The sequence below is a fragment of the Leptopilina heterotoma genome, unplaced genomic scaffold, assembly GCF_015476425.1.
Source record: "Leptopilina heterotoma isolate Lh14 unplaced genomic scaffold, ASM1547642v1 Lhet_51, whole genome shotgun sequence".
In the NCBI taxonomy this organism is placed as follows: domain Eukaryota; kingdom Metazoa; phylum Arthropoda; class Insecta; order Hymenoptera; family Figitidae; genus Leptopilina; species Leptopilina heterotoma.
The window spans coordinates 1,816,635-1,840,130 of record NW_025111110.1 but is presented as its reverse complement, the minus strand read 5'-3'; the positions used below and the strand labels follow the sequence as shown (position 1 = coordinate 1,840,130).

The 23,496-nt window shown below is 22.4% G+C and overlaps 2 protein-coding genes across 3 annotated transcripts; both read right to left on the bottom strand.

The window, feature by feature from the left end:
• Window positions 1–1,810: 1,810 nt before the first annotated feature.
• LOC122507693 (exostosin-3) lies at window positions 1,811–16,426 on the bottom strand. The gene is made up of 10 exons (XM_043620548.1): window positions 15,971–16,426; window positions 14,050–14,296; window positions 13,331–13,871; window positions 9,495–10,546; window positions 7,102–7,312; window positions 6,654–6,910; window positions 6,410–6,537; window positions 2,604–2,880; window positions 2,341–2,445; window positions 1,811–2,196 (listed from the first exon to the last, which is right to left on the bottom strand). The coding sequence occupies exons 2-10, from the start codon at window positions 14,203–14,205 to the stop codon at window positions 2,092–2,094; spliced, it is 2,832 nt and encodes a 943-aa protein (XP_043476483.1). The 5' UTR covers window positions 14,206–14,296; window positions 15,971–16,426; the 3' UTR covers window positions 1,811–2,091.
• A 344-nt stretch (window positions 16,427–16,770) lies between these two features.
• LOC122507688 (putative uncharacterized protein DDB_G0282133) lies at window positions 16,771–22,122 on the bottom strand. 2 transcript variants are annotated; one of them, XM_043620539.1, is made up of 3 exons: window positions 21,903–22,122; window positions 19,521–21,631; window positions 16,771–17,698 (listed from the first exon to the last, which is right to left on the bottom strand). In XM_043620539.1, the coding sequence occupies exons 1-3, from the start codon at window positions 22,010–22,012 to the stop codon at window positions 17,220–17,222; spliced, it is 2,700 nt and encodes an 899-aa protein (XP_043476474.1). In that variant the 5' UTR covers window positions 22,013–22,122; the 3' UTR covers window positions 16,771–17,219. The 2 variants fall into 2 exon arrangements, with proteins under 2 accessions (XP_043476474.1, XP_043476475.1); XM_043620540.1 differs by having other exon boundaries at window positions 20,001–21,631.
• Between the last annotated feature and the right edge of the window lie 1,374 nt (window positions 22,123–23,496).

The window sequence follows — 23,496 nt, the reverse complement described above, 5'->3', positions numbered from 1 at the left end:
ATATTCCAGTTCGCAGGCTGAGAAAACATTTTGTTTAATTTACTCATACATAAAAAAAGAAATTCTCAGTACAATATTGAATAATAATTTTTGATAGAGTGTATTTAATATAAAATTCTTGATAAAAGGAGCAAATTTCGATTAATTTCAATGTTGAATTTTAGACTTAAATAAATCTCAACTAGAATTTTGATTACTTCGACTAGAATTTTTTTCATTTTGAAAAAATTAACTTTTCATAATGTCGTTGAAATTGTAAATATTTCTTTAATTTACTGATCAAATCGCTAAAAATTTGCCTCCAAAGAGAAAAATAATTACTTCAGAATATCACGATAATTGTAATTGGACTAAATAAACAAATTAATTAATCCAGTTAATAATTAGAATTTCATAATATTCCTCTAATTTATTATTACAATCCATTTTCAAATAATCTATTTAAAATCCATTTATTCGTAATATTCCAAAAAAATATTGCAAATTCAAAAATTTAAAATTTTCCGAAAATATGAACAAAATATTTGTCATTATCATTTGTGTGCATTTAATTACTATTATTATTTATTGTTAGAATAATTATTTTACCGCTTCGAGACACATTTTTCGATTTAAAATTTTTCCTGATGGAAAAGTAGTAAAATTTCCTCTAATTTCTAACTACAATTAATTTTTAGTAATGCTAATAATAAGAGCATTTAGTAATGCTAATTATTTTTATAAATTAGTTTTTTAAGTAGTTGAAAACTACTGACAGGAAAATTAAATAACATGAAAAATTAAAAATAACCATTAACTAATAAGTTGTTGATTATTATTTTAAATTATAATGTTCATTAGTAATTAGAAGAAAATTTTTAAAGGAAGCAAATAGTTTTTTTTCAATATTGGTTTCTTTAAAATTCTTTTTTCAAATTATAACTGAATAATTCGAAATGATAATTTCTCTTAAATGTAATTTGTGTTAGTCTTGTTCGATTATAAAATGCGATTTTTTTTAATATAAAGACGGCGTTAAAGATATTAGTCATGAGTAATATTTAATTATAATTATCTAGGTACTTAATTAATTAGTATTTAATTATTCTCTATTATTTGATGGAGAAATGTGTTAAATTAAATTTTTTTTGTAAAAAGAATGATGCTGAATTAAATTGCAAAGATTAATCCACTTGCAGTGGTTTTTTTTTATCAATTTAACCGTTAATTGTGAAAAAGGTAAAAAATTCCTTTTTCCAATTTTCAATTGAGAATTATTTATAATGATACACAGATCCAATTAAATATTACTCATTTTGGTACAGCGCATTAAATCGATTGGCAGAATATTGATTTTTTTTTAATTTAAACGCTTTAGTTAATTTAGCCTCTTATTTTTAATATTTCACCATTCGCACATAAGAGTACATATTTCAGCTTTAATTTTTACAATGAAAAAATTAATAAAATACTAAATTATTAATATTCTAAACGATACACTAAACTGTACAAAAAATTTGTTTCTATAGAAAAAGAAATAAAAATTAGTATATTTACAAAAAAAAAAAACAGAAAATTAAATTATATTAACAAATTTTTAATTTATTCTTTAATATAAATAGGTATGGCATTAGATTAGATTCTAAATGTAAAAATTTTGAATTTTATATTTAAGTTATTTTAGTCGAGAATATTTTTTGAATGTTAATTCTAACGATAAAAAGAATTATTTTTCCTAAATTGATAAAGTTGATCGATAAATAAAATTTCGTTTGTAATACTACAAACGTTAGTTAATCAAATTATAATTAAAAAAAAAAGTTGTCATGTAGCTAAAAATTAATTGAATGAAAATATTGTACAATATTACAATAGATAACTATCATTATATACCAATGTTAACAAATTTTTGTTCAACTATTGATTTTAGACAAGAAAAAAGAATAATTTAACAATTAAATATTTATATATACATATTATCAATTTACACACTTTCAAATATTCAATTTGAAATCCCTGATAATAGAAAATTATTCTGTACTCACTTCACATTGATATCAAAAATGATCAGTCTAGAATTTTGGAATATGGCATGTCATACAATATGGCACTTTATATAAATTTAAAACATTTCTGCTTATCGTGTGGTATTCTCGTTTTGAAAAGAATCGAGTCTGCTCGATATTGAGTATTCAACAGTGGCATATATCCAAAAACCTAAAATATAAATGGAAAATTACATTAAAATTTATATTTCAATTTTTTGAAAAATCTATTACTTTCTCTCCCTTTTCTTCAGAGTATATAAATAAATAAATTATTAATAAAAAAAGTAGAATGTAACGATAAATAATATTTTACCTGAGAAAAGAAATTTATACACTTGTGTCTCTCCTGAAAATGCGTGTCATCCTCTGAGAGTGAAACTGGACATCCTGGACAACGGAAAGTCCATCGTGAAGTTACCTAAACACGAAATTTTTTGTTAATTTTTATACACTTAACTCATAATTATTGTTTAAATTATAATTTCTTGTTAAAATTGAATCTATAATTATAGAATTTATATGTTTTGTATTTTATACGTTTATATTTATTCGAAATCAATTGAATAAAATTTAAACCTTAACGGGCGGTTTCCTAGTGATATGTGATATTAAAAAGTTCATTGCAATATCCTCGCAATTCATATATTCGTCAACTTTGTCTCTTATTGCCTGAGGAAGCCAATGAGTATATAAATATGTATAATGTTTGTGTATAAATGCAGCTCCCGTCAAAACCATCGACAATTCACAGGAATAATTCGAATTGTAATTCCACGCATTATTGTAATTTTGATCCCAAGCGTGAAAACGTCCAGGAAAACCCACCACGCGATCACGATGTTCTCTCCAGACTCTGAAAAAAAATCATAGAATGAATAAGAAATTTTATATGTAAATAAACTAAAGTTAAACTAAAGTTGGTCAAAATAAAAATTAACTTTAAATTAAAAATTAAAATTAAAAAATTAGTTAAATAATTTAAATAGTTAAAATTAAAACTAGCAACAATTCGCGCGCGGCTGACTTCTCACTCACTATTTTAAATAAAATTAGCAATTTTAAAAAGTAATAGAACGTAAAACTTTTTAATTCAAATTTTTTTTTAATAAAAACAAAATATGAATTCTAATACAAAACCTTCAATTTTTAAAATATCTTACAAAAATTTATTTTTAAATAACTTAAATCTTGAACAACTATCATAAAATAAATAAATTATTTAATGATTAATTTTACTTAAATATTTCAAAATTAATTCAATTTTAAGAGTTGCGTTTACAATTTTCATAAATAAATGAACTTCAAACGGTTTCAATTTCAATTATATAAAATTTCAATCTTGAATGAATTTAATTAGAAATTTTAATGAACTTAGATTTTTGAAAAAATTTTAATAATTCAAAATCTTCTAAAATTAGTTAAATTTGTCAATCTATATTTAATTAATTATTAAAAATAATGGATTTATAGAAGAATTTTAGTTAAAAACACTAAAAAAAATTGAATTTTAAAGAAGTTACAAATGATTGCAGAAATTCAATTAGTTTTAAAAGTAATAAAATTCTTATCACAAAATTCAATTACGATCAAAATCTACAAAAAAAAATCTCGAAAAAATTCTTCTTCAAAATTCAATTTTCAAAAATTATTTTAATAAAATTCTTGTCAAAATTTCAATTATTTTCAAAAAATTTTCTCATTTCAATGATTTTCAATATATCTACTATTTTAATAAAATTACCCAAAAGAATTCAATTATTTAAAAACAATTTTCAATAAAATTGTACGCAGACATTTAATTATTTTCATAAATAACAATATTTCTCACAAGAATTTAATTATTTTCAAAATTAATAAAATTATTCGTAGAAATTCAATTATTTTCAAAAGATCTGAAAAAATTGTCAACATTTCAATTAACTTTATAAACGAATAGCAAAATTCTTCGACAAAATTCAATTCTTTTCATAAATAATTATAGTATTTATCACAAGAATTCAATGATTTTCAATATTTTACTATTTTAATCAAATTTCCCAAAAGAATTCAATTATTAAACAAAAATTTTTATAATATTCTACGCAAACATTCAATTATTTTCCAAAAAATTTCCCATGAATTCAATTATTTAAAATAGAATTTGCATAAATTTTTTCGAAAAAATCCAAATTTTTATAAATTTGGAATTCAATTCTTCGCAGTAATTCAACTATTTTCATAAATTTTAAAATACTTTTCAGGGATTTAATTATTTTCATAAATAATAAAATCACTCGGAGAGAGTCAATTATTTTTATTAATAACAATATTCATCACAAGAATTCAATTATTTTCAAAAATTTTTCTTAATTTAAAAATTTGTGTAAAAATTATTCTAATAAAATTTCCCAAAAGAATTCAATTAATAAAAATATAATTTGCATAATTTTTTTTTTTTTTAAAGTCAATTGTTTGAAACTTTTTTATAAAATTCTTCGCAATAATTAAATTATTTTAAGAAATAAAACTCATCGCAGAATTCCTTGAAATAATTTTTAAGAAGTTACAATAACAATATTCTTATAATATAAAATAATGATTTTAACCATTCCATATTTTTTATTTTCCTGACTTTTTCCTAATTTTCATCAAAAATATTTACTTTTTTCTTATCCTGCTAATAAATTGAATTCTTGCTACGAATTTTATTATTCATGAAAGAATTTAAAATATATATAAAAAATAATTTAATTATTGCGAAGAATTTTATAAAAAATTTTAAATAATTCATTCCTTTCGAATAATTTTATGCAAATTATGATTTGAATAATTGAATTGATAAAAATTTTTATTATTCATGAAAAGAATTGAATTCTTACGAAAATGTTTACAAACCATTTTTTAAATAATTGAATTCTGTTTGAAAATTTTATGAATACAGTAGATATTGAAAATCATTGAAATGCGAAAATTTTTTTTAAATAATTAAAATTTACAAAGAATTCTATTAAAAAACTTGGCAATAATTGAATGTCTGTGGGAAATTTTATTAAATTTTTTTGAGAATAATTGAATTCCTAAAAAACATTTTATTATTTATGAAAATAATTGAATTCTTACTAACGATTTATTAGAATTTTTAAAAATATAATGGAATTTCCAAGAAGAAATTTATTACTTTTAAAAATAATTGAATTATTGTGAGGAATATTGTTATTTATGAAAATAATTGAATTATGAAAAGAATTTTATTAAAATACATACCTCAAAATAATTGAATTTTCGGGAGTAATTTTCTTATTTATCTTTAATAATTGAATTCTTTCGAAAAATTATTTGTGTAATTAATTGAATTCTTAGAAAAAATTTAATTAAAATTTTTAAAAAATAATTGAATTATTTAAAAAAAATTTAATTAAAATTGTATTTAAAACAATTAATTTCTTTCGAATAATTTTATTACATTTTTGAAAATAATTATTCAATCCTTCCAAAAAATATTTTAAAAAACATTTTTTTAAATAATTGATTTTTTCGAAAGAATTGAAATTAAGTTTTTAAGAATTATTACATTTTTTGAGAAATTCCTGTAAAATTGTATAAAAAATAATTGAAGTCCTGCTATGAATTTTATTATTTATGAAAATAATTGAATAGTTGCTAGGAATTTTATTATAATTCTCAAAAATAATTGAATTGCAGAGAAGAATTTTATTACTTTTGAAAATAATTGAATTATTGCGGAAAAGTTTATTAAAATGTTTAAAAGGAATTGAATTTTCATGAAAAATTTTATTATTAGTGAAAGTAATTGAATTATTGTGAAAAATAAATACCATAAAATTTTATTAAATAATTGATTTTTTCAAAATTCTTTTGAAAATTTGCGAATTAAAAGTAGTGGAACTTCTCTAAAAAAAAATATTATTTATATTCTTTGTTCAGAAAGTTGATTATATAATAATTTTTTTACCTCTTCTATTTTTCAGAATAATTAAAATTTTCGTAATGAAGATTATTTTTAATTTAGGTATCAAATAACAATTTTTGCGAAATTCAATTTTCCTCGTACAAGAAAGTTTAATTATTTTCAATTTTGAAAATCTGATGTCAAATTTGAAATTAGTATCAAAATTTGTTAAAGTTTTTTTATATACTTTAAAGTTTAAAAATATATAATATAATTTGAAAATTTAATTCTAATTAGTTTTTCAGTTATGTGTCATAATAAGTATTTCTTTGAAAATTACTTAAATTAAAATAACTTTAAATTGTTTACAATAAATAGCGTAACAAAACATTCCCGCGCGGATGATTTGGCTAGTGAATGAAATAATATGAAGATTAATATAGTTATTTAACTCAAGTTAAAATTAAAATTAACTAAAATTAAAAATACTGACCTGAAGGCAAACATTATTTCGTCATGTCTTAAATGAGCATCATCGTCAATAGACAAAACAGCTTCAGTTTCAATTGCATCAAATGGTAAAAATCGATTATTTAAACTATTTCTTGGAGCTTTTATCACCTGAAGTAAAAGATAATTTGTTAATTTATAGCATGAAGTTGCTTATAATATTTTTATAGTTACAATCGCTATTTAATTATTTGAATTAATTGAAAAATTGGTAAAATATTTTTTACGTGAATTGGCACTCCAATGTTGGGCCAACGAAGATCCTCCATTGGTGGTTTTGGACTGTTCCAAACTACAAGTACCTTATTTAAATAAGGTAAGCCGTAAAGTCGAGCGAGAGAACTAATTAAAACCTGTTCCCTCTCATAAGTTAACATTACTATCGTAAATTGTTCTCTCGGATGATTTCCTCCAAGAGACTCACTAAATTCTTTACCAGCTCCGCCAGCTCCTTTACCAATTGGTCTAAATCCCACTTCTGATCCTGCAATCATAAAAAAATTATTAAAATTTTAAGTTGTTTTTAAATTAAACTTTAAAAATTCTTTTGTGATAAAATATTAGAATATTTTATCAGAAAGAATTTATTATTCAAGAATTATTCTACATTTTAGTAGGATCCATTTATGAAAGGAAATTTAAAAAGAGCAAAAAAAAAGTGTAGGAGCATTTTACCTAAAAATTTTGCATCACTCGGCAAGACAGTGTCGAACGGAAGTTGAGGATATAGATAGAATGGATCCATCCAGTCATTCCACATTTCATAGCCTTGTGTGAGCATAATTGTGTAATTTCTCTTGAAAGAAGGAGATGAATACGGGGGCTCCAGAGGGCCAAGGCTCTCCTCAGCTTCTGACTCCGATATTATTGAGTCAGATTTTAAAGGCTGAAAAATGGAAATCAGTAAAAATTTCGGATTGATTTCATAAAAAGTTTGTCAGATAAAATTAATTAATTTTATGTGCTTACTTGTAATTTTTTTAATTTACATTTAACTTAATAAATTGTAATTTTTGTCATTCAAATTTAATTAAATTAATTATAAATTTTAATTTTTATAATTTTAATTTAATCAAATAAATTGTAATTTTTTAAAATTTAATTTAATAAATTTAATTTAATATTTCAATTTAATAAATTGTAATTTTATTAATTTTAGTTTAATCTGGGTCTTAAAAAAAATTCGATTTTGATTTTCTCTGACATTTTTCTGATCTCGAGACAGAAAATTGATTTTTGTCCTGATTCCTATTACAAAAAAATCTCAAAGTAGTTCAATTATAATAAATAATAATTTTTAAACATAAAAATTTGATTTTGAAACTTAAATTGTTTGCAAAATATTTTTTTTTCAATTTCCAATAAAATTCAGTAAGAAAATTTAATTACTTTCAATTCAATTTCCCAAAATTCCAATTAATTTTTAGAATCTATTATCTATTTTGGAAATAAAACTAATTTTCCTGGATTATTTTTAAACATTTCAATTAAACTCTTTTAAAAAATTAAATTATTTTTAATAGAATTTTAGAAAAGTTGAAATATTTTAAAAAATTTCATTTATTTGTCTATAAAAATTCATTGATCTTTTAAATAATAGAATTAAAATATTCTAAATATCTAATTTCAGATAATTTAAAATTTTAAAATAAAATTTTTCAAAACTTTAATTTTTCAGAATTTCAAATATAAATTATTAAAATTTCGACTTTTTAAAAAAAATTTAAATTTGAATCTATTTAAAAGTAACCAATTAATAATAATTTTAATTGTAACTCCTTCGAAATTAAATTATTTTAGATGCAATTTGGACCTTTTAATGCTACTTATTATACTGGCAAACATAAATATTATTCAAAATGTTTGAAAATAATTGAATTGTTTTGAAGAATTTAATTAAATTTTTTTTAAATAGTGGAATTTTTATTAAAAATTTTGAACGTATTTGAATTTTATGAAGAATTTTTTTGTAATACCTATTTCAAATAATCATGATTATTAATAATTGCAAAAATTCGAAAAAACGAATTTCTTAAAATTTAACATTTTTTCTTCTTTTTTATGGCATTTAGCTTTATTATTTTTGGGCTCTTCAAAAACACTTTACTTATTTAATAGTCTCTATCCTTTGGTTAAAAATTTGAAATTATTAAAAATTATCAAAAATTCGAATAACCGAATTTCTTAAAATTTAACATTTTTTCTTCTTTTTTATGGCATTTAGCTTCATTATTTTTGGGCTCTTCAAAAACACTTTACTTATTTAATAGTCTCTATCAATTGGTTAAAAATTTGAAATTATTAAAAATTATCAAAAATTCGAATAACCGAATTTCTTAAAATTCAACATTTTTTCTTCTTTTTTATGGCATTTAGCCTTAATATTTTTGGGCTCTTCAAAAACACTTCACTTATGCGAATAATTGTATTTTTTAGAAAAAAATTTATTAAAATTTTTAAAAAGAATTGAAACCGTTTGAAAACTTTTATTAAAATTGTATTTTAAGTAATTGAATGTTTCGAAAAATTTTGTCAAAATTTTAGGAAATAATTTATGTCTTTCTAAAAATGTTAAAAATAATTTAATAGTTAAAAAACAACATTTAATAGTTCTTTAATAAGATGGTTTTGGAAATTCCAATAACTAAAAAATTGAATTAAAAATTCTCAGAAACCTAACATTTTCAGAATTTTAAATAAAATTATGTAAAACATAAATCATTATTTAAACAAATAATTAATTATTATTAATTCTTTTAAAACAGTTGAAGTTTTCAAAAATTTTATTTTAAAACCTTCTAAAATTTAATTAACTCTTAAAATTGCAACTGTTTTCAACTAAGTTAATTATAATAAGTTAATTAAATTAATTATAATAAGTTAATTATAATAAAGTTAATTATAATTAATTAGTTAATTATAATAAATTATTATATTACAGAAAGCAATTTTAAAATTTAATTATTTACTGAAATAAAATTGGCAACGCTGTTATTTCAATAAATTTAAATTAATCAACTAATTGAGAAAAGATGATTCTTAAAAAAATAATTAAAAATGTCTCATACCACAAAACTTTCGTTGAACACACTTGGACTGGCAGTCTGGGGAGCGGGTAAAGGAGGAATTCCAAGTCGATCGCGTATAGATGCAACAATCGTGTCCACAGCGCCCTGAGCAGTTCCCAAATAACGTTCCCATATGAGTCTACCGTGTCTTCGCATATCCAGTAAATCGCTATCAGGTATTGCACGCAATAAGAAATGCATTTCCGTCACTCTTGCTTTCGGCAAAATAATCGCCGCTCTCCTCCAAGAGATGACCTCCTTATAACTAAGAAATATCTGATCTCCACCTAAAATAACAGGAATAGAACCCGATCGCAATGCTTCATAAAGTCTCGCTTGTATCGACGACGTAGTGACCAATGTCGAATTACTCGGCGCCAATATCAACGCAAACGTCGATTCCTTCAGAATTGCTCTTCGCGATGAATCAGTACCGCACAGGGACCAATCCAAAACTTCCACCACTCTTCCATCACCCGACGCTGGTATACATTCAAACTGAATGAAAAATCTATCCAAAGTCGTTCCCATACTCATGTCTTTTAAATGTTGAATAATAAAATTATCCAAATTATTCTCATCGATTGCGAGTTTCTCTAAATCGGCCTCGGCATCGTCCATCTGACGGGTGGTTGTCATTTTCAATGATTTCATCTCACCCTGAAATGAGAGTAAATATCTTCTTCGCGCTGGTAACATTTGTGCGCACTCCTGCCAAACATCACCACCCGGTGGTCCCAATATTGGCGGTACAATTAAATCAAAATTGTCCCGGAATTGATTTCTATGGAAAGTCGATTGAACAATAATTGCACGACCAGTTTCAATGTTTTTGAATATATCGCCAGCCTCGACGGACAAATCGCGACGTGCAAGATTCAGGAGAATGTGATTTCTGCCATCACCACCCCAGTAGGGTAACGAGTGGAGTTTCTTCACGTCTACTGGATATCTATCCTTTTGATTTGATTTTTGTACCGAGAGGGCTTCTCCAACGAGGACAATGTAGATGCAAGCCTCGACGGGATTTGCCGTTAAATGCGGATTGTAACCTGGAAAAGTGATGTGTAAGTAAACTTATGAAAAGACGAAAAAAGAGAAAAAAAAATGGTTTTCTTTTCTTTTTCTTTTTTTAACAGAAAATTTAAAAATCAATATTCAATATTCTCCATTCGCAGTTTGTTGTTGTTTTGTTTCCTAACTTTTTAAATAATTTTTCTTTTTAAATGTTTAAAATTTTAAAATGAAAGTACTGAAAATTATTAAATTCTGGTAAAATATTTTTAAAAAATTTGAAAATAATTTCATTCATTCATTCATTCATTTCAAGAATTTTATGAATAATTGAATTCTTTCGAGAAAATGTAATTAAAATTGTATTAAAAAATTTCTTGGAAAATTTTTAATTAAAATTCTTTAAAATTATTGATTTATTTTTAAGAATTTATTACAATATTCTTGAAAATAATAAAGTTTTTTTTAATAATTTTTACTGAAAATTTTGAAAATAATTTAATTTTAAGAAGAATTTAATTATTTTCAATAATTGTTATAAAATTCTTTGAAAAAGTCAATTTATAAATAATAAAAATCTTCGTTAAAAATTCAATTATTTTTATATAAATAAAAAAAATTTTATTAGGATTTCACTTACTTTCAATACAATTTTAATAGACTTCTTCCAAAAATTTCAATTATTATTAAAAATCTGGTAAAAATGCTCCGAGAAAATTCAATTATTTTTAAAAAATAATTGGATTTTTCACAAAAGGTCAATTATTTAAAAAACTTTTAAAATTCAATTCAAGAATTCAATTATTTTCAATATAATTTTAATTGAATTTCATGGAAAATTAAATTATTTAAAAAAATTTATTTTAAATTCTTCTAAAGAATTCAATAATATCAATAAAGAGTACATTTTTCACAGGGATTCAATCATTTTAAATACAATTTTAATAAAATTCTTCCCAAAAATTCACTTATTTTTTAAAATTTTGCAAAGATTCAATTACTTGTAGAAATAATAAATTTTTTTGCAGGGATTTAATTATTTCAAAAAGTTTTAATAAAATTTGATTTTATTAAAAATATTATCAATTGTATTGGAAATAATTGACTTTCTCAGAAGAATTTCATTATTTTTCAAAAAAAAAATTATGCAAATTCTATTTTTATTAAATTTTTATTAAATCTAATTTTGAAAATAATTGAATTCATGTGATGAATATTGTTATTTATGCAAATAATTTAATTTTACAATGAATTTTAAAAAATTCCTGAAAATAATTTAATTTTACAATGAATTTTAAAAAATTCCTGAAAATAATTTAATTTTACAATGAATTTTAAAAAATTCCTGAAAATAATTTAATTTTGACGAAGAATTTTGCTATTTACAAAGATAATTGAAATGTTGACGACAATTTTTTTTTTAATTTTTTGAAAATAATTGAATTTCTACATAGAATTTTATTAATTTTGAAAATAATTGAATTCATGTGATGAATATTGTTATTTATGAAAATAATTTAATTTTTACAATGAATTTAAAAAAATCCCTGAAAATAAATTTAATTTTGTCGAAGAACTTTGCTATTCGTTTATAAAGTTAATTAAAATGTTGACAATTTTTTTCAGATTTTTTGAAAATAATTGAATTTTTACGAAGAATTTTGTTAATTTTGAAAATAATTGAATTCATGTGATGAACATTGTTATTCATGAAAATAATTGAATTTTGTCGAAGAATTTTGCTATTCGTTTATAAAGTTAATTAAAATGTTGACAATTTTTTTCAGATTTTTTGAAAATAATTGAATTTTTACGAAGAATTTTGTTAATTTTGAAAATAATTGAATTCATGTGATGAACATTGTTATTTATGAAAATAATTGAATTTTACAATGAATTTTAAAAAATTCCTGAAAATAATTGAATTTTGCTATTCGTATATAAAGTTAATTGAAATGTTAACGACAATTTTTTTCCGATTTTTTGAAAATAATTGAATTTTTACGAAGAATTTGATTAATTTTGAAAGTAATTAAATTCTTGTGAGGAATATTGTTATTTATGAAAATTATTGAATTTTACAATGAATTCTATTAAAATTCCTGAATATAATTGAATTTTGACGAAGAATTTTGCTATTTATAAAGATAATTGAAATGTTGACGAGAATTTTTTAAAAATTTTTTGAAAATAATTGAATTTCTACGAAGAATTTTGTTAATTTTAAAAATAATTGAATTCTTGTGTTGAATATTGTTATTTGTGAAAATAATTTAATTTTACAATGAATTTTATAAAAATTCCTGAACATAATTGAATTTTGGCGAAGAATTTTGCTATTCATTTATGAAGATAATTGAAATGTTGGCAAGAATTTTTTAAAAAATGTTTGAAAATAATTGAATTTTTCGAAAGAATTTTAGTATTTATTAAAATTGTTGAATTCTTTCAAAGAATTGCGTTAAATTTTTAAAATTGAAACTAATTTCAATAGAATTGAAATTAAAATTTTTCAAAAAAAATACTTCATTAAATTATTTATAAGTAATAACTTTATAGTAGTTCTTCAATGTAATTGAGTTTTTCAAAATTGATTATTGTCAGAAAAATAAAACGTTTAAGGTTTTTTTAGAATTCATAGCAATTTCATAGTTTATAAGGCAAACAAAAAAGTCAGAAAAATTCAGAATTTTCTTATAAATTCCAAACATTTAATTTTTTCCAGTACTTTTAATAAAAATCCCTGACTTTTTCCTAAATCCCCTGATTTCCCTAAACTTTGTCAACCCTGTAAAACTCAAAGAAATATTTGAACAACGTACCAAATGTTTGTTTAATTGTTGTCTTCAAAAAACCATCCACATCCCATCGGGAATTCACAACCGAATATTGATCGGGATCGTAGAGATAAACGGGAAATCCACTTGTCAATGCACAACGACTGTGATCGAAACAATTGTACATTTTACAACCTCTTGGATCTGTACTCGGCACGGTAACGGGAATTTCGTTGATTAAGATTCTCTTCGGCAATGCCAATTCAGGAGTATTTCTTTCGACAGCTTCACGTTGTGCTGCCTGCGCTTGAACGACACTAATTTTCAAACGATCCAAATCCATCTGCTGATGAAGCAATTCCTGTTTTAATTCATTAATTCTTTGCGTAAATCCACTCACTTCCGTTTGTAATCTCTGACGTTTCGCCTCCAAATCGCGTAGTTCATTGCTGACCGACGCTTTAATTCGTAACATTTCCTCGATTCTTGCCTTTAAATCCACTGCCTTCATTGATGTGAAATCCTCGAAAGCCTCCAATTTCGAACGAGTGCGATGTATGTTCAAATTCGAGGAACTCGACTCAACCTGATGATGGAAAGAGAGAATTAAGTCGACTATTACAAATGAATAAAGTAAATAAAAAGTAAATTAAATGAGTAAACTAAATAAAAATTAAATAAATGAAAACGTAAATAAAATTAAAAAAATTAATTAAATAAATTGAGTAAAGTAAATAAATTATTATTCGCAAAATACATCTTACCTTTGATAAATAATAATGAGCGAATAGTGGAACAATGAAGAGGATAATCGAAACCAATATTAAAATTTTCGTCAATTTGATATGCGTTAACCAGTGACAAAAATCTCGACTACCTGAATGGTAGTGAGGAATAGCGTCGTACCCACTTACTGTCATTTTTTATATAAATTATTTTTTTTACTTCTCAATCGATAGTTTACCACTAATTGAAGATTCTTCCAACAGCATTTTGTTGGTCAACTAAAATCTAAAAAAATACAAAATAAATAATTGTAGAATATTTGGTCAATCAAGATCAGGGTGGTCACAATTTTCAGTTTCTCAATTTCCCTGACAATTTACTGACATTAAAATTATTCTCCCTGACAAAATTCTTTTTACAAGAAAATATGAATGTTTACAGAAAATGAGTAAAATTTATGAATTTTAATAATTTCTAAAAATTACAATTGTAATCCTTATTCCTGAATCAATTATTTTCTACAATTTTCAACTAAACCTCATTTCTGAATAAATTAATTTAAATAATTTTTCAAAAGTTCTGCTAGAATTCGATTATTTAAATACAAAAACTCAATTTTTTATAATAATTGTAACTCTCCATAGTTTTTTTTAAGTTATTAATGTATATTTTCAAAAAATTATAAAGAAATTCTTACAATTAATTTTTAAATATTTAAAAATAATTTTTAAAAGATAATAGTTTTTCAATTTTAAAAAATTTTCCAACAATTAAAATTTGGTAAAATCTTTTTAAAATAATTTAATTTTTGAAAAATATAAATAAAAATAAAATAATTCGAATAATTAGTTTTTAAAAATATTTTAATGTAATTTTTCAAAAATAATTGAATTTCTTAAAAGAATTTTTGTATAATTTAAAAAAACAAGATAATTTTTTGATGAATTTTAATTAAAAATTTTGAACATGATTGTTTTTTCAAAAATACTTAAAAATAATTCTAAAATGTTATATTATTTTTGTATGTATTTGAATTTTTGTAAATATGTATTTGAAAATGAATGAAAATATTGAATTTTTAAAAATTAAAAGCTAATTTTCATTAATTTTCATTTAAAAAATTACCTTTAAAGATTTTCCATTAACATTTTTGATAATTCAATTATTTTCAAAATTTGCAATAAAAATTCTTCAAATGTTGATTTTTTTTAAAATTGTAGAAAAATACTTGAAATAAATTAATTAATTTCAATTAAATTTGACAAAATTTCAACTATTCAAAAGGATTTTTATTATAAATATATTTGAAAAATTTAACTATGTTAAAAAATGATTGAAAAACAATTTTTGAAAGATTTGTTTATAGTTATTTTTCGCATTATAAAAATCAAAATAAGTTGAACTTTTTTATTAAAAATTGCTGTATTTTGTTGCAACGTTTGGAAGAAATGTCAAAAACGTCGCAATTTTTGAAAATAAGTCGAAAAAAGTCTCAATTTTCTTAATTTCCCTAATTTTACTGATTTTACTGACAAAAATGTTATTTTCCTGACTTTACAGGCGAAAATTTTGTTTCCCTGACTTTACTGACATGTGACCACCCGGAAGATGTAAAAAATGTAGAATATTTGGTCCACTAAGAGATAAAAAAAATATAGAATCAATAATTATGCTCCAAAAATTCGGAATGTTCAAATGAACGAATTATTTTTTTTCCGTTTTTCCAAAAATTATTGACAGAATACAGAAACGTAAATTAAACAATATTTAAAACTTTATAAATTATTTTCCAATAAAAGATGCAATATTATAATACAATTTGAAAAAACATAAATTTCTTTAATTTCGACATTCAAAACTTTGGGAACATAAATAATTGTTGAATATTTGATCAAAGATGTAGAAAAATATAGAATAATTGTCAAATGAAAAACTATTAAATTAATTATAAACACTTACCGTCTGGAGAGTTTCAAAAAAGTACAAAATTCAAGAAATATTAACTGACTCCGATTAATATACAATTTTGCATTGTAATTGCAAAGCATAGGGTATACAGTTGAATCGAGCGAGAAATAAAGCAAATGTTTCTGTTTGCTTTTAAATTACTTTTCACTGATCACATCCTTTGTTGTTTGTAAAAATTACTCCAAATGACAAGCGATAAATACAATGATTTATCTTATTCTTGACAACTATTTTTGTGAAATGACTTCATTTTTGTTGTTTGAAAAATGCAAAAATTGCAAATTCAGAATTATATGGTAAAAACTCTAGGAACATTATAATATAAATACTTGAATGATTTGAAATTTATTTTTCTTATTAATAAACACTTTATATTCATTATTCACAGTAATAATAGACGTAGAAATAAATTATACAAAGTGGCAGAAATAATTTTTGTTTTTCTTCATTTTGAGGTTAGTTTAAATGGACCGTAAATTAAAAATTGACATTACCGACTGGGAAATTTACCGACGAAAGATAGTAAGTTGCGATTAAGTAACAATTCCCGTCGACAGGCGTCGTAGTAAAGTTTGAAAAATTTTGAAGTTTCAAAGCATTCAAAGTGTGAAATTTTGCGTATAATTTTATAATTTGAAATAAATAATCAGTGAATAGTGTAGGTACTTATTTTTTACTGATTTACAATAGTAAAAATGATACAAAATTGTACTTGTATTATTAGTGCGATTACTTTATACTTAGAGGTAAAAGTAGAGAAATTTTAGATCACGACGAAATTTGAGGTTAGAATTGTTAAACTTTTGTTTTTCTCCTTTTATTACTTGACAATTAAACTTAATTTATATTAAAGTGATATATTTTGAGAGATAAAATATTTTAATTGTAGTTGTAATAAATAATCGTACATTTGTATAAATAATGGTACTTATAATTATGTTTACATTGTAGCACATTGTGCAACCGGTCGTACACAACACAGAGAACACATTTATAATTAATATTATATATTTTTTATAATTAAGAGTATAAACTTTATACAATATTAATTACAAATTGTTAATAGTTATATGCCATTGTAGCATAATCGTCTATACAGTCATACAAATTGCAAATTAACGTCCTGTTTTGTTAATATTATAAATAAATAATAATTAATTAATTAATAATTAAATTGTTGACAAATACGAATAGAATGAAAGAATTTACCGGGGAGAAAATAGAATTTAATTTTACATAATTAATTCTTTTTTTCAACATTTAAAGTTGTCAATATAAACTCCTGTAACCAATTTAGGAGATTTTTTATAATATCAACAGCCGCATTAACATTATTTGTACTACTTTCTCGATATTCATTTATATTTCTGTTTTGTTTATTTGGTTTAAAAGTAATTTTCTCAATTATTAAATTATTTTTCAAATAATCTTTTTTACTTCCATTATTTTTGCTTATTTCTAAATTAGATTCTTCGCTATTAAAAATTTTTTTTTCCAAAATATTGGTAATAACGACTGATCTGTCACTTGTGGGAATGTCATTAACGTCTAACAGAGTTTCTAAATATTGTTTGTATTGTTCGTGTTCATCAAATTTATCTTCTTTGGGACTGGTTGTCAAATTAGCTTCTTTTAAATATTCTTTTGGTTTTTTTGCGTCGATTTCGGTGTCATTGAAATTTTGTTTAGGCGATTCGTCCTTTTCTAATGTTTTTCCTTCTGTAAGAATTAATTTATAATTTTTATTATAATTATATATATATTTTTTTTTAATTAGTTATTCATTAGTAATTTTTTGGAATTTTTGAAGATAGATTCAATAGCAAAAATTTTCAAATAATCAAAATTTCGTGAAATTAAGTAGAAAATAATCGAATTTGAAACGCATTTTAAGTGAACTTTTTTTTCTTTGAATAATTGAATTTTTAAAGAACTTTTTCAAAATTTATTTAAAATAATTTATTTAGAAAAGAAATCTAGAAAATAATTGAATTGTAGACAAATTTTAGTAGAAAATTTTAGAAATAATTAATTGTCTAATGGTTTCAAATTAAATTTTTAATAATTTTAATTAAAATTCTAAACAACTTAGTTCTTTAAAAAGTTTTGATTCAAATTTTTTTTAAAATAGTCATTAGTAATTTTTTGCAATTTTTGAACGTATTACAATTAAAATATTTTCGAATAATCAAAATTTAGTGAAATTAAATTAATGAACTTTTTCAAAAATATTGATATAGAAAAAATTTTAGTAAAAGATTCTAGAAAATAATTAAGAAATTTTGATTTTGAAGTTTTAGAGTTGCCATTGTTAAAAGTAATGAAAATTTATTTGACAAGTTTATTGAAAGTTTTGAATAATTGAATTCGTAGAAATTATGGAAAAATAAGATTTTTGGAGAATCTTCATTATTGAAGAATTTTTATTAAAATTTTTTGAAGATAATTGAATTCCTGAAAATAATTAATTGAAAAATTAACAAAATATTTGTTTCGACCAAAATATATTTTCAAAAATTACTGTCTATAATATTAAAAATAAAAAAATATTTTATGCAGAATTTCCTTGAAGTTTTTTTTAAATATTCATGTTTGTTAATAATTATAATTAAACATTTGATTATTGAATTTTATTACAATTTTTAGAAAATCAAATTTCAATTTTTGTTTTAATTTTTTGGAAATGAAATTCTTCTTGCAGAATTTTATTACAATTTTTTTAAATGATTGAATTCATTCAAGAAATTTTATTAAAATATTGAAAATAATTGAATTATTTCGAAGAATAATTACTATTAAAGTTTTCGCAAATAATTTAATTCTTTTGAAGAATTTTGTTTAAGTTTTTTGATAATATTGGAGTTTTTTTTTAAATAATTTTAATTGTAATTGTTAAAAATTCTTTCTAGTTTATAAAAATTGACAAAAAAAAAATAAATTCATGCAAAGAAATTTATTATTTATGAAAATAATTGAATTCTTATAGAAAATGTTATCATAACTTTTGAGAATTGTTCAATTCTTTACAAGATTTTTATTACAATTTTTAAAAATAATCGAATCTTTTCGTAAAATTTAATTAAAATTGCATTGAAGATAATTACATTCCTGGAAAGTATTTTATTACCTATATTTTTAAAAATAATTTAATTCTTGTGAAGAATTTTACTACTTATAAAAATAATTTCATTCCTTCGAAAAATTGTATTATAAAAATTTTTTAACATAATAAATTGAATCCTTTCGTGAAGTTCCAATAAAATTGTATTGATAATTCCAATTCTTTAGACGAATTTTATTATTTATGTAAATAATTGTGTAACATTTGCTAGTATTATTATAGAAGAATTTGAATTTCAAATAGAAAAAAATAAATTTCGTTTATTTAAACGTTCATACAGAGAAAATAAAGTAGAATTGAAGTTATTATTAGGAAAAAGGAAAAAGTTAATGACTTTTCTATTAGTATTAGTAGATATTAATTATTTAAATGAAATTAAATTTTAATAATATAAAAATTAAATTTGAAGCATTTTCTCACCACTGTCTCTTTTATTAATTCCAGATTGATTTCCAGAATGGCTTTTGTGTGTGCAGTTACGAATCTTATTCAAAAGTGTTACCAAGAAGGAACCGTCGTTCAACTTTGACAATTTAATAGGTAATCTCAGTAAATTTCCTTTATACAAAAATTCCGAATTTTCTTTATTTTTCGGAACAAGTTTTCCGAGAACATAAGAATTTCGATATTTTGATTTATTCTTTTTTAAAATGTTACTCCCATTCACCGCCACAGAAGTATTAGATACAATTAATGCCTCCAATGATGGTAAATCATTGTCAATTAATTTTCCCTCTTTCACATTATTTTCCAAATTAAAATGTGAATTACTAATTTTATCTATTATCCGCGAGCCGATTTGTCCAATTTTTTCAATTCCGGTCGTTTTTTGAAAATTATCATCATTTACTATATTTTTTCTATCACCTAGTACTCCGATAAATTTATTATTTTTTTTACCTGAATTTGAATTCGCACTTCTCGTTGATTTTGGTAATGGAGAATTTGATTGAAGTTTTGAAGAAGAATTTTTATCGAATGCAAATTTTTTCTGATCACTCATAAGTAGATGGATAATTTGAGGATTTTTGTAAATATTTCTTTCGGTGGTAATTAATGTTTGATTGGTATTTGTTTCAGGATTGGTGTGTTTTTTATTTCGATGTAATTCGTGATACTGTATTTTTTCATTGAAATGACGATTTTTCGACTGGTTCAAGTCTTTCTCGGCGATTTCTTGATGATTTAATGAACTTGAGAATTGGGGATTATTAATATTTCCGTTCGAAACACCGTGGAAGGTTTTTTCAAATTGAGAATTTGATTTATTGCTTGAAACTTGAGAAAATTGATCTTGTTCTTTGGTTTCACGTTCGGAAGTTAGGAGGATATTTTGATTGGATGAATTGCGGTCGGAATTCTCATTATTTTTTCTGTAACCTAAAATTTTGCTCTCTTGCGAATAATATTGGGTTGGTAAATTATCAATAACTTCCGATTCACTGGGAAATGATTTTGTATTTTTCTTTTCAATTTCAATGGAAAATTTTGTTTTCAATGGATCTGTTCCTGAATTTACCGTTAATGATATTTCATTTCCTAATTTATCATTATGAATCGTTGGAGTAATTTGCGTTTCAATATTAAATTGATTTTTTTCATTTTTCTCCTCTTTCCAGGACTCGTGATTTTCATTATTGTGAATCCATTGTCCAATTTTGAAACTTCCTTCGGCAATTGGAATTAGAGTTTTTTGGGAATTTTTTGTAGATGAATCGTTGTTGATCACGAAATTTATGAGAGCGGATTGAATAATTTCATCTGTTATCCATTTTATTGAATGTTCTTCATAGTCTTTCTTGAGTACATTTCTGATCGAATTAATTAACATTGTTTCAACGTGGGAATTTTGAAAAATTTCTTTTAAATTAGTTATTTTATAATTTTCTTTTAGAGTGGAATTATATTCTCGAAGAATTTTACTTACTGTTTGTAGTAAAATATGCTTTTCACTGATTTTCAATTCGGAAAATAGTTTTTGTAAATGATTTTCTTTTGTTGCAGAAATTCCTGGTCCAAATTTATTTGTACCTCCCGAAGCTTTACCAGTTGGTTCGTTTGACTTGTTAGTTCCACCTTCACCAGGTTCAGTCTTCTTTTTTTTATCTTCTTCATCTTCTTGGGTTTTATCGTCTTCGTCTTCTGAACAAAAATTCTCTTCATAATCACTAAAATCTTCTTCTTCTTCTTCTTCTTCTCCTTCCTCTGGAGAATCGTAAATTTCATAAGGAGAATTATAGATATTGTTTAAATAATACGGATGACCGTAATTACAGCAAATAGGATAGCAAATTTTTTTGCAACCTCTTTTTTTCTGATTATTATTTCTGTGAATATGACGCTCAATTCTTTTTTCATTTTTTGATGATTTATTCAAAAATTTTGAGGATTGGGATTTTTTATGAAAACTATAATCATCGTTAGGTTTTTTGATATTTGACAAATTGGTCGCTTCTTTTTCGGCAATTTTTTTTAATCCACTATCTTCAACAATTGAATTCCTCTTTGATAATTCGGAGTTTGACTGATTTCTGCAACGAAATATTAGATTTTTATTTTTATTTATTATAAAATGAAAATTTGTATTACAAATTATATAAAATGTCGATTTCGTAAAATAAAAATTGAAAAAAAAATGAATCTACAAATTTTATAAAATATTAATTGATTGAAAAATTATTTGCTAAGTTTATTTAATAAAATAGAAATTGAATACTATTTTTTGATATGTTTTAGAGAAAATAAATTACTAATAGTTGCATAATGTTATTTATCACTAAATTAGTTAAATTATAGTGTTACCTTGTTACATTGCGTGATGATTGATTAATAACAATTCCATTCGTAACGTTTGTGAGAAAAATATTTCCAGTCGATGCAACCAATAGCACATAGAATAATTTGCACTTCATCGTAATTTTATTTATTACTTTAACATCTTCTTTCAATTATTTTAATAAAAAATTATTTTTTCTTTAATTTCTATCACTTTTTTGCTTATTTAATCAACAATTATTGCAGTTTTCACACACTATTTTTAATTAACTCGAATTTATTGTAAAACTTAATTATTTTTACAAATTATTTACACATTAGCAGAGTAAATAATTATTCTGCAAGTTCTTTTTTTATTTAATTTTTCAACAGTCAATTTCGATTTTATATTTATTCAATTAATTTCAATTTTATAATTTGAAATTAATTTCAATATTTTAATTTTGGAATTAACAATCATAAAGAATATTTTCTTCTCTATTTGATTTGCAAATTTTCCCAATTAAATCGAAAACAACATTAAATTAAAGAAACTTCAAGTTTAATATAATATTCCTCTGACAGAAGTTATTGGGCTTGAAGTATTCGAGAGACTGATTAAAATGAAATTAATTGACACTTGTCTTTATATCATTGCGAAATATCCTGGTTATTGGATGCTGTTTCGAAATTTATATTCAGTTTATTAGAGAAATGCAATTATATGTTTATAGACAAATATATATAGGAAATCAAGAATAATAATTAGAAAGTTAAACAAATTTTTGTTTACAAAACATATTTTATTAGGTGGAAGAAAAATATTTATGATACTCAATGTTCCCTAAATTGTTATATTATAAATTTCCGGTATTAATTTTTTCTTTTAATAATCATTCAATTTTTACTAAGAAGAAAAAATAGTGGAGACTTTGTGACAATTAAGAGTATATAAATTGTTTATTTTATATTCGCCCATGCACTATTGTCTCCAATTTCTCTGACATCAGTATAATTTTTGTCGCGAGAAACTTTCATTGAGAGTCAGGAAGCATAAAGAAATATAATATAAACTTCAATTATTGAGAAATCTCCTCATAAGATATTAACCTCTTTCAATCTTTCATAATGAGAAATATTGATTTTAATATTGTTGCATCATTTGCTCCAAATTTTTTTGTATGTTATTAACTAATTTTGTACTAATTTCTCTTCCTTAAAAATAATTTTAATACTAATACTAATAATAATACTATTCAAAAAGCAAATAATAGTTGTAATAATTATTTATTATTATAATTATTACTATTATAAAATTATTATTATTTTACACTTTGACATTAAGAATTGATTAAATTTAAATTCGTTAGAAACCTTCCGGTATTAGCGAAAAATCAATTGAAATAACAAAATCAAGGACAATGCTATCAAAAATCTATAGTAAATTGTCAGTTAAATAGATCATTACTTTCCTTTCGTAAACCATTCTCTGTACGATAATTTTATTTGTTATTAAATAAACATACAAAAATTATAGGTGAAATACCAATTTTCACATTTTTCATTTTAAAGAGAAAAAACGTTATTTTACTTTTGACGTACGGGCAAAAAATTTAGAGCAATGTAGTAAAAAATTATAAAA